The sequence below is a fragment of the Crocodylus siamensis genome, chromosome 1 (assembly GCF_052110815.1).
Source record: "Crocodylus siamensis isolate JL-2025a chromosome 1, ASM5211081v1, whole genome shotgun sequence".
Lineage (NCBI taxonomy): Eukaryota > Metazoa > Chordata > Crocodylia > Crocodylidae > Crocodylus > Crocodylus siamensis.
The window spans coordinates 196,588,481-196,600,898 of NC_143395.1; the positions used below are offsets into that span (position 1 = coordinate 196,588,481).

The 12,418-nt window shown below is 40.3% G+C and overlaps 1 protein-coding gene across 1 annotated transcript in view; it reads right to left on the minus strand.

Annotated features, from left to right (window-relative positions):
- Nucleotides 1–2,423: 2,423 nt before the first annotated feature.
- Nucleotides 2,424–12,418, minus strand: part of XRN2 (5'-3' exoribonuclease 2) — a 100,903-nt gene continuing 90,908 nt past the window's right edge. Inside the window, exons 29-30 of the mRNA XM_090051922.1 lie at nucleotides 9,610–9,754; nucleotides 2,424–2,998 (exon numbers count right to left, since the gene is read on the minus strand). Of these exons, the coding sequence (XP_089908048.1) occupies nucleotides 2,936–2,998; nucleotides 9,610–9,754 (208 nt within the window). The 3' untranslated portion in view covers nucleotides 2,424–2,935. The remainder of the gene's footprint in view (nucleotides 2,999–9,609; nucleotides 9,755–12,418) is intronic.

Sequence of the window (12,418 nt, forward strand, 5' to 3'; positions counted from 1 at the left end):
CGAGAAATAGGCAGGTGTGTGCGATGCACCCACGCGCACACGGACGCCGATATATTTTGCAGCCTTCTTGGGGTTTCTTTTTTTCTTTCCCCACTCTCTGTCTTACCCCGACCTAAAAGCGTCGCTCGCCGCGAGTAACGAAGCCGATGTAAAGCCCGGCTGGCACATTTCCGAGGGGCGTGTCAGGGCGCAGGCGGCGGCGGCGGGGGGCGGCCTGGTCCCGAAGCCGGGTGCCGCGTGAGGAAAAGCTGCGTCCCCAGGGGCTGGTTTCGCGGGGGGGACGGGCAGGCGGCGGCGTGTGCGCGCTCGGCCGGCGCCCGGCTCCTTGACCCGCTGGGCCCCTCGCTCCGGGCGCTTGGACTTGCCCGGCCGGGGAGAGGAGCGAGCCGGCGGGACAAGCGCCCTGGCCGGGGCAGGACGGGGACGAGGCCAGTGCGGCTCCAGCCCCCGCGTTGGCTCGGCCGGCCCCGGCTTCCACTTGAGGCTGGAGCGGCTCCTGGGGAGCTGGAGCAAGGTTCAAAGGCAAGAGGACCCACCTCTGGCATGACCCAGCCCTCGCTCCCAGGAGCGGGGAGAAAAAGACTCTGCCCTACTACTCCAACCGCATTAGGTTGAAGGCAGGGCTCCGAAGATGCCAGCTTAGCTTTTCCCGATTTTATGCCCACAGGAAAAAAAGAAACCCAGCAATTTTTCCATGGGAAAGACCACACTTTTTTTTTTTTTAAACACCACGGATTCCTACACGGAGCCTCTGGATTTACCTTGTAAATTCTGCTTGCACACCAACCAGGGCTGCTAACACTGCCTGGCCCCCTCAAGAGGATCTCAAGGCAGGCCAGGGGGGCCCCAACAGCCTGCTCCGATCACTGACCGATTTAGCACAGCTTGAGGCAGGAATAACCAAACACCTCTCCCAAATCCTTGTTTAAACAGCTATAGATTGGAGATGCTGCTAGGAAGTCCAGGGCAGGAAATGTACTGCCCCTGCAGTTTGGTACTTGGGTACCATTACTGGTTTACCACACACCCTGACCCCTGTGTTAGTGTCACTGTAAGGGCAGACTATATATGCACACTCGGGAAAGTCTTGTCCACCTAATAATTGGACCATTTTACTGTCTCATGTATGGCAGGCTTTCATCTCAAATTACTTATCTGATAGGTTTGCTTCACAGAAAGCGATTGCAATCTTCTGGAGGGAATGGAGGAGCTGCAATAGCCATGGATTGTGTGTGCGCCAATACACAGGATAAACCAGATGCATTAATAAACGCGCAGCCAATTGTGTCCCTCCCCCCCACAAGCAAGTGTAAGTCCTGACAATTACATTAGTTACAGGAAGGCAAATCAGGTATGAAGTCAACTTTCCCTTTGTAAATTTACTCTAAAACATTAGGGTTGTGTTTACAAGCAGCAAATCAAAGCATCCTGCATTCTTATTTTTTGATTTAATGTTAAAAGCACCCAAATGGGAAAGAACTGTCTTGAGAATAAATTTACAACATGTATGTGAGAGAGAACATGCTTACTGCTGCTCTTACCCTGCTTGATAGCAAAATTAATTTTAAAACCAGCCAACATTTGAATGTAATTTCTTACTCATCACAGGTGCAATCTGATGGCCTTTACCAGCAAGACAACTCTGCATCACAAAGAAATATTCTGCTCCACCCTTAATGCCTTGCAAATAATAGATCTAGTTTCACGATTCCTTCCTCTCAAGGTTATGTTGATCTGGTCTTTTTCCTTGTTCTTGAGGATTAACATCTGTGCCCTTGAAGGAGGACACTGCTAAATTGCCTATACCAGATGGTCCAGGAGAAACTATTTCTGGTAACCTTGTGTAAGACTGAATAAAACTATTTATAAAAGGGAAAAAGGCTGTGTGTGTGCGCGCGTGTACACACGTGTATTTAAGAAAAAAATTAAAATGGGATGCTTAAATGAAGAACACTATCAAAGTTAAAATACTGTTTATTTAACCAGACTTTCTGTAGTGGAAGCTGAAATCTTTCCTCGTTAAACCTGAAAAGGTTAAGATTTTTTTTTTTAAGTCTCTTAGAAAAATATGAAAGCTTATATGGAATTAATTTCCAACTCATTAACAATGACTGTGTGCATAATTTATTTACATAAAAGATGCATATTCTGGAGAAAATGATAAACAACTTAAATACAGCCCATGTTTTAATAAAAAACACTTTTAGGGCAGTCAAATATTTAGCATTCCAGTACACTAAATATAAAACCCTTTGAAAACATACTACTACTGCTATTACTACGTAGTTGACCTTCAACTATTTAAGTGAACCTTTGTTTGAAATAGCCCAAAGCACAAAAAGTGTTTTTCTGTAAATTATATATTATTCATGCCAGAACAGGTAAAAGGCACCAAAAAGGAGGCAAGAACAAAGGACAAAAGGTTATAAAAGTTGAAATATTTTTACTTCGAAATCCAGAAATCAAACTGTTGTGAAACAAGTACATCAACGAAGTGTTCTTAAAAGGAATACCAACAAAAGCATATCAATAAAACATTGCATTTCCTAGACTGCCTGTTGTACCTATCCTCAGAGTTAATAACATCCATTTCTTATTCTTTAAAAAAATCAGTTTCTATTTTCAGACTTATGCTGTGAACTAAAGCATATCTGGATTTAAAATTCACAGACAAAATTAAGCATATAATCACGTCATAAAACAGCAATACTCTTACTTCATCAAAATGTCTCACAGGGAAATTAGCAAATCTAGTTTACTTGTATTCTAAAGTACAGTGTTTTGAAGCAACATACTCCCCCCCCACTCTTTTCAGTAAGAAATGTACACAATTAAAACAAATATTGTAGTTTAAAAACTACTCAGACGTTTCTTAAACGTGTCTCATTTCCACAGCTACTGTAAAAACAGATTTTTATGATGGAAAACTTCAAGACTAATTCCAGTTGTATCTTCCAGCGGGAGGTGGTAATGGGTAGGGCCTCCCGGGGCCATATCCCTGTAAACAAACAAAAGCAAGCATTTATTTGCTGGATTAGTGACAGTAAATAAGTTAGCCTAGCTTCAAGCTCCAAGCAAAAATGGAACAATGCATCCTTTACACAGAAAGGTACCACAGAAAGAGCTAAACTTCTTCGAATTGTGTTTGCAGAAGCTCTCCTGGATAGACACGCGTCAGTTTATATAAAAGAGTACGCGCTGGATACAACACTGGTCTCACCATTTTAAACATGTGCTGGAAAAGATGGAATAATCCTAAATAAGTATCCAGTAAGTTAAAAGACAGCTCCAAGTAATTTATTTGAGCTGGAAATATAATGGCTTGGTATTCTCTTTTCAATAGTGCTGGAAGTTAGAAGCTTAAAAGGGGGAGGGGGCTAGCAACAGGGTTTGAAAAGCAAATTTTGCATGCAAAAACAAAAAAACTAGGTTCTATATTACACTTAGAGTTAAGTTTTTACCCTAGTTGCATTATCAATGTATCCGTTTTTTCACTTGGTATAAGTGCAACTTTTTGTATATTATAAATTGTAAGCTGATCTTCTGCTACACAAAATAGGAACTATTACTGATACAAATTAAAGGAATACAAATTTGCACTGGGCACAGTTGTGATACCCTCTACGTCAAATGACTGGCTGTAAGTCTATCTATGGGTACCTTAATGGGACAGTTAACTTTAAACTAATTTCAAATGATTCCAAGCAACTTTTCTTTGGTCTCTCAGGATTAGTGATTTGCCTCTACAATTTCATTTGTGTGTCATTTGAGAAACTGCATAGCCAGTCTTTTCCTTTAGAGCAAAGGTGTTAAACATTCAGCCGTCAAGGCTGGATGCAGCTGCTTTATCCAGCCCACCAGGCTATACAAGTTGGCAACGGTTAGGAGGGGATGTGGCCTGCTGCAGAATCCTGGGCCCTCAGCAGCAAATGGGTAAGCAGGGGCTGTGCTAATACAGCCCCGCTTGCCTTACTACTATTGGCCTCACTGCAGCTGCCCTATGCCCCGTCCAGTCTGTGACGAGCCTTGCAGTGTGGGGCACAGGATGAGTCTGACATTCCTGTCCTAGTGCAAGCTTTTATCCAGACTCTTCCATGAGTGCTTAGGAACAAACAAAACTAAGCTGAGGTAGAAGAGGCAGCAGGCAAATAGATGAAAAGGGAATACAGGAGGATGGGTTGGCTTGAACATATCCTCCTGCCCGAAGTAGCCAAAGAACTTTTTCTAACATCACTCCCTGTGCTTTTGAAGTAACACAGAAAAGTTCAGGACATGCTGATTTAAAATGGGATTTTTTTTAAGTTAATTAAAAAAAAATACAAGTTGCCATATTCCTTTCAAAAGCAGTATAGCATGGCTTCTCTTGCTTTTCTGAAATGTATCATTCAATCTAGGAAGCCAATGCAGAGTTGCACAGGCATCATAATGCTTCATTCTTGCATTATTATAAGCTAAATGCTCTATAGATCGACAGTCCAACACTCTTTCTATTCAGAATTCTGGTACACTTATAAGACACAGTGATAAACTACAACAGAGGCTTAGAACAGATTTAATACATTTACTCTGTTACTGTAATGGGTTCAACAGTGTGTTTATTAACCCCTTCAGGCTATGCTCTGCTTACAAGTAAGAAATTCAGCATGAGTGCTTGCACCATTTCCTTTTTAATCCTCTCAAGTCTTCATAGCTTAGTGCTGCTGTCTATACACATCAACTTTCAGGAACTGTTTTGCACTTCTACAACTCTAGGGTGTCTTAGTCTTACAAAAGTATTTAGAAGTCCAAAGGCAATAATCTTAACTAGACATTCACTACTTAATCATTAAAATTTGAAATACAAACCTTTTTAAAAAGCAGCTTACACAACACCCCCCCTCTATATTTCAATTTCCCTCCTGTATTTTAAAGAAAGCAGGTTGTTTTCTTGGCTAGAAATCAGTTCTCCCTCACATTTTTCACATTCAAACCTTAACAAGAATTCTGTCACCCCTAGATTTATCTTCTACCAGGCTGGAAAGTGAAGTTAAGTCCTGGACTAGTTCAACCCATCCTACTGATTTGAAATTTTATAATCAAAAACCCCCTTCCATATATGAAGAAATGCAGAAGTTTGTCCCCGAGTACACAAATCGTTTTATGAGATGCACCATCTTCATTCACTCCTGCGTAACTTTAATATTTTGTGCACCTTGACATTAACTACATAGTCAACACTTGCTGCATCTACACAAGATGCTTACTATGCAGCAGCCCGTTACTACTGTGCAGCAAGTGTCACTAGGCAACTGTGCCAGGATGCTACTGCACAGTAACACTGATCACTGTGCAGTCATTTAGTACCTGCATAACCAAGTACTAAATGACTGCATAGTAACAACTGCAGAGTCAGCATCTCATTAGATGTGGCCATTAAATAACATGAGATTGAGTAGCAAATGTGCTGATGACACCAAGTTGGGTGAAACTGCAGCACTCTGGAAGGCAGGGCTAGGATCCAGAATGACATGGATAGACTGTGGAAATATTCCACAATCAATCCAATGAGATTCAACAAGGACGAACACAAAAGGTCTGCGCTAGGGATGGAATAACTGAATGCACAGATACAGACTTGGGAATGACTGCCCAGGCAGCAATATTGTAGAGAAAGACCTTGGGATTACAGTGGACCGTAGGATGAACAGGAGCCAACAATACTCTTTTTGCCAAATAAACTAACAGCATACTGGGTTGTATTAACAGGAATGTCACTTACAAGTCAAGGGAAGTGATTCTTCCGCTCTATTCAGCACTCATCAGGCCACACATGGAATAGTGTTCCCACACTTCAAGAAGGATGTGGACAATTTGGAAACAGTCCAACACAGCAACAATAATGATTAGGGGCCCAAGAGGCAAGACTTATATGAGGAAAGTCTATATAACCCTAGTTTTTCAGCCTGAGAAATTGAAGACTGAGGGGGGATCTGATAAGTGTTCAAGTACCTGGAGTTCGATTAAATAGAGCGTGGAGATGGGTTTTTCTCTGTGGCTGTAGGGGACAGGACTAGAAGCACTGGTCTCAAACTGCAGAAGAGGAAACTTAGGTTGGGGATCAAAAGAAACTTTCTGACTATGAGGGTGGTCAAGCACTAGAACAGGCTACTTACAGAAACTGTAGATTTTCCATACTTGGAAGTTTTCATGAGCAGATTAGACTGGATACTTGGCTGGGGCCTTGAGCAGGGAGCTGGACTAGATGACCTCATGAGGTCCCTTCCAGCCCTACTTCCCCATGATCCCACAGTCATTTTCCCTTTTGCAAAGAGATCCAATCGCTCTGGGACAAGGGAGCAGTTTGCATTGAAGATACTCTGCATGCAAGCAAGCTCCAGTTTGGAAGACCAATTTGAATGTCCCTCCCTGAGCCCTGACTGCATGAAAACATCTAATTAATTTATCCTCATCATCACAACAGCTCATTAGCTGCTGACAGACATTAAAAGAAACACAAACAAAACACAAAACAGTGCTTTATCAGAAGAGCAATCCCATTAGTTTGACCAAGCTCCCCAGTGTCTGTATAGATTGGGCATTTCAGCAGGGGGTTTTGGCTTTTTTTTTTTTTTAAATCTAAAGTTGATTCAATCAGCTATTAAATAAAAAGGCCAAAAAGCCCTGCAGAAATGCCCAGTCTATACAGATGTTGGGTGAGTCAGGTGAAACTAATGTGATGCCTCTTCTGGGCATGCACTGTGTTTGGTGTGGGGACATGCAAAGCTTAAAGTAAAGCACCCTGTTTTTTTCCCCCATGTCTGTAGGCAGCCATTATGAATTTAAATCCATTTGCATTTACTCTTTAGTTTCATGACTCTGGTGAACACATTTTATATAATCCCATGAGAGATTTCGCAAACTTCACTCTGTCCTTGAAATCTGCCAATACACACCTCTTGGTCAAATTTAGCCACTATGTTTAAGGACTGTGGTGTTGTTTAAGAGGTTTGAAATATGGGTTAAGTAGTTTAATTACTGTGGCTAGAATTCTAACCCTAAGCTAGAATTCCTTCTTCAAATAAAACCACTCAACCTGGTTTAGTCACAGTTAAGTACAATTTGGTTTGACTACAGCCCAGTCTCAACTGCTGTAGGCATGCTTGTTACACTATTAAGGGGCCAAACCATGATGTTCCCTCTCTCTTTTATGCTCTCCAAACCACAGAAGCAGCCTGAGCTGAAGTCTTAACCAACTGAGTCTTTACAAGCTTTCTCTGAACTGAAGATATTTTAACAAATTCCCCACTGCTAAATGGCTAAATGAACAGGAGCTGAAGAGTAACTGGCTACAGATGTTTCCAGCATCATCCTGTAACCTTGCAGCTCCAATAGATGAAAATAGAGTTGGCAGCTGGCAGGCTCTCCCTCTTGGGCTCTTAACATCATGTACATTTAATTCAGCCAAACCAGCTTTAGAAATGGTGGAAATTTTTTCAAAAAAATTCCCCTAATGGAGACGAGGCTGAAGTAGCTTTATCATGATCACAAATGGGCTGACGTTGCATATGAATTTTTAAAAAATTTTTTTTAAAGAGTGACATTTTAAAACGGGGACATCTGGATGGAAAGATAAATAACTTGCATATGGCTACCAGAGGCTCTCAAAATTACATTGTGCTGGTACATGCATTTATTTTGATGCACGAACTACTTTAACAATCGCTTATAATTCAACTGTAGTTATACCTAGAACATTCAGGCAAGAATGAGCTGTCACAAAAGAAACAGGAAAGGAAGTGGATCGGAAGCCACAGTGGGACGTTTATAGTAGAAAACACCATATCATAACTGTAAAGTGTTCTAAATAGGCTTGTGGATTAACACAAGATAAACTATATTTAAAAGGAAGTTTTCAGAAACAATGCATGAGTTTCTTTGTTAGACACTGAAAGGTATTTTAGATGCCATACTGGATAATCAGCTCCAGAACATTATCAGGATCACAGTTGTTTGTTTGCTTTTAAAAAAAATAAAATTTAAAAACACACACATTTTTAAAGAAGGAAATCATATAAAAGATTAGAAAATTAACCCACCTATTACTATATTTTCATGTATACAACATGCACCTTATGTGGGGCAAAAACAGCTGCTGGAACATGCAGTGCGGATTCTATGCGAGACATGGTAAGAGCAAAACAACAAGCAGGCTTAGCTCCCTAGCTACTGCTACTTCATTAGTTACTACAAGGCAAGATGTTTTCCCCTTGTTCTGCCTTTCAAAAACAAAAGTGCATATTTTATTCCAGGGCACGCTAAATGCAAGAAAGTATGTTAAACTACTATCAGTAATTCTCACTCTTGGGTGCTAGCTGCAAGCAAAGCCAAACTCCATGGAAATGAGACAGAGGCAAGCTTTTTAATTTTTAGCAGAGCACAACTTGGTTTCCATGTGAAGTCTTCGGACACAACTCTGGTGTCCAGGGGCTTAGACTTTCCCTTCCCTGTTACTCTAGCTGCTGGCTGGGAATCTTACCTGAAGTCTATGAGCATCAGGAACGCACTACAAGTAGCATAATGTTCATCATCACTATTTCTGCACCCAAACTTTTCAGTATTGCTATGCACACCTTGATGTGTTATTTATTGGAAGGGTGGAGGAGTACAGGAGGGCTTAAGAAGGATTGCAATTGATGTTTTAGGTTCACAGTGATTGTTCATTGTGGGTTTTTTTTTCTTTTTTTTTAAAACTGTGATGGCAAGTCCATATAGAACTTAGAAAGAGGCTACTTGCTTATTTAAACCAAACAAGTAAATAAATGGTATATGCACCTGTATATTTATAATCATTTTTGGCTTTTATATAGGGTAACATGTAAACAGTCTTCCATCCAAGATAGTGGGAACCAACCATATTGGCAGGGATACCATAAATTAGTTCTGTACTCTCCCCGAGTGCCACACCAATCCTCCTGCTCTGCCTGCTGCTCCTTACCCTGTGTTTCCTGATTGATCTGATGCTCTATCTGCCCTTGTATTGCCTGTCCCCTCCTTGATCTGATGCCTGCCACCCAGAGGCTGCCCATTCCACTTTTTGTACCCATGCTGCTGGCTGGCCATCCCTGATCTAAGTCAAATTAGTATCTTCGTGTCTGAGAAGAGACACAAAGTCTGACTGTGGAAACTTTAAACATGGAATTAGTATAATGTTTTTAATTCATTCATAAGGACATGTTAGATTCAACTCCCTCAAATGTCTCCATTTTATTGCATTTAAAAATAGGACTTTCTACCTGGAAGAAATAGTCACACTAAAGCTAGAGCTATACTGCAACAGTAAATATAACCACAGTATGCGTCAGCACATAGCTTTAAAAACAAGGGCACTAAAGAGATGGTAGGAGGGGCTTCAGTCACCAAGGTAAGTCAAACCAAGGGTGTCTGGTGAGTCTGAGCTGAACTCCACACCCCTGCACCTCTCTGGTACTGGAACCCAAGCTAATTTGCGTATGGCTAGCTGGGCTGCACTTCACACCTCCCCAATGCAGTGTAGGTAGGTTCATGCTTCATCTTTCAAAACTCATATGATTTGGGAGAAACGAGCATACAAATCATACAGGGCCTTATTACCTGTCTTCCCCTATCCAGCCGATCCTCAGGCCTCTGTGGGTAATTCATTGGTCCACCTACTCCTTGATACTGATTTTGTTGGAATGCTGCATTTTGGGATTGTACCATGCGGTTCCAAGCTAGAAGAGGAGCAGCCCCAGAACTCCTGTGCAAAGAACAGATGGATTACAGCATGTTATTCATATACATATAACATATGTATATTATCATATTCATATTATGTACAGGGTTTCCTATTGCATAGCCTAAGCTTCTGGATGCTGGTAAAGCTATTTGACTGGCTTCAGATTTAGTGCACAATCCCACTGTATTTTCTGCACAGCCATATTAAATATGGAAGAGCTCAGTGCCTCTCAAATACACATTTGTTTCACATTGGACAAGGAAAGAAAAGGTTTGCAGTTTTTTTGTTTGTTTTTTTAAACTTTTAGAAGGTGTTTATGCCCTGGTTCCTTCTCTGTAGTGTGTGCCAGAGTGAAAAGAAACATTCTTCTAAAAATGAGTTTCAAATTCAGTTCTACTAGTAAGAGATTTTTTCAGAAGCCCTGAAAGGATTCTTCTCAGCTTGAATTTGAGGCAGGTTTGCCAGCCTGTTTGCAGTGACCTCAAATGTATATTTAAAACACAGTATTACCAACTTAGCTAAATGTAATACACTATCCAAAGAGTAAACATGTGCATCACAGGAGAATGAGGCTTTATTTTCTAAATGTCCAGACTCTTTCTGTGAGTCCATTCTTTCTAGTTAATTGCAGGTTGCAAATGAATTCTTACTGTGGAGTATTTTGAATCTAGGGTAGGGGCCTTGGCTGTTTTTTCCCATCCATTATTCTGCTCAATATGTCAGAAGGTCTGATCGGGAAGAAACCTTTTCAAGTTCTATTGATGCAGTTTTCAATTGACCATGGTGACCTAGCAACATAAGCACTAATTGGCTTGGACTGACTGACATTTGGTGTACAGTTTATATGGGAACACAAATTCAACATCTATTATAACCTAGTTTGTCATCCTAGATTACTAGCAGGAAGAAATGTTTTAATTGCCTTCAAGTACCCATTCTACCATTACAATTATAAAGCAACAGGTATAATACATAAAATCATTGTTTGATTAAAAATATTTAGAAAAATGATACAGCCATGATATAGTTCCCCAAAGCTAAGCACTGCTCAGGATATAAATTCTCCATCATCTGAGACTACTCAAAATCCACCTATTTTCTGCAGAAAATGTGTCACCATGTCATGGAAGAGAAAGGGAAAAAATATTAATTACAGAATTAGATATTACTGAATAAGTTTCATATAAAGTAACCTGTCTCCTTAAATCTGGTTCGGAAGATGTGTATTAGTTAGCCTACATAGCTGAAATTACTTTTGTTGAAATGCAACATCCAAGGAAAATTTAAAAATACCTAAATATTATTTGGACAACAGGTGTGTTTGTACATTATTTAATAAACAGTCACTGCACCCTTTTAATTTTACATTACTTGCAGAGACACTGACTTCAGTTTCACTTTCCTCGTCTTTGGAGACAGGTTTCATTTGATTAAGGAGACAGACTGATGGGAGTTCTACTGAGGTTGATGAAGTTGTTGCAAGGCTAAATTTGAGTCTTCTTTTTTTCCCCCAAACAAGCACTCAAGGTTTTAAAAAGGCGATCACTTTCTCTTTCTTGAAGTTCATACCAAGCACACTACATGTAGCCACCTGTACAAAAGCTGGCAAGCAAGACTTCAAGTTACTGAGGGGCGGGCTGGGAGGGTGTGGGGTGGGAGGGAAGAGGAGAGGAAATGTTTTAATGAGAATGTCCCCGACAGGAATGGAAAAAAGGTCTGCGTAATGATAGTGTACTGGACTTGGTACGCTGTTTCAGAAAACCCAATTGGCAAATATAACAAAATGGAAAAAAGTACATATTTAAAGACCACTTTCATGTTTAAATTCCTGTTCCCATTCATTTCAGGTTTCCACTGTAAAAGCAAAGCATTATGACTGCTTTGTCTTGTCAGATTTTAAGGACAGCCGTAATGTTCAAAACAAAAGCAGTAAGAACTCTTGCCATCCACTGAGATGAAAGAACTAGGTTACTATTGGAAAGTAAGAGTCTTTCATGCTGGTGCACAGTTGGCACTTACAATATGCAAAATGTACTTACTGAAACCAAACCAAACATTGCACAAAAGAAAACATTAATTACTGCTGAATTGTATTCTTTTTGCTGATTTTCCATCTCATGCAGCTGACTATGAATACACAAAATGTTATCTGAATTATGTATTAGAGCAAAACTGTAACTACCTGAACAAAAAACAAACAAAAAAACCAAAACAAACCAAAACAAAAAAAAAATCAATGGATGTTTGTGTGCTTAAACCTGGAAAACAAGATCACACAGCAATGCAAACAAGACACTCATTTCTCTTCCTTGAATACATGCACGCTAACGTTTTTATTCATTTTTCTGGGAACCTACTTTTATCTTTAGGTAGACTTAAAGTATATCCTTTTCTGTCACAGAACTACCATTGTGACGGACAGGGTAAACTGCATTGAAGTATTTGGAACATGAGTGTAACATCAATTCTGGACATTTACTACCAGGCAGAATGAACACTTCCATTTCTGATATGGGCTGAAAATTCTGTAAGGTTTCTATCATCAATCAAAGTTTTAAAAGCAAAATTTTCATTCAAGATCACTGTTCCAATTCTATGCAGATACAAAGGGATGGCGGTTAAGTTTCTACTTTGTAACTAAAAGGTGGCCCAGAAAGAAAAGTGAAGTGAAGTGAAGTGAAGTGA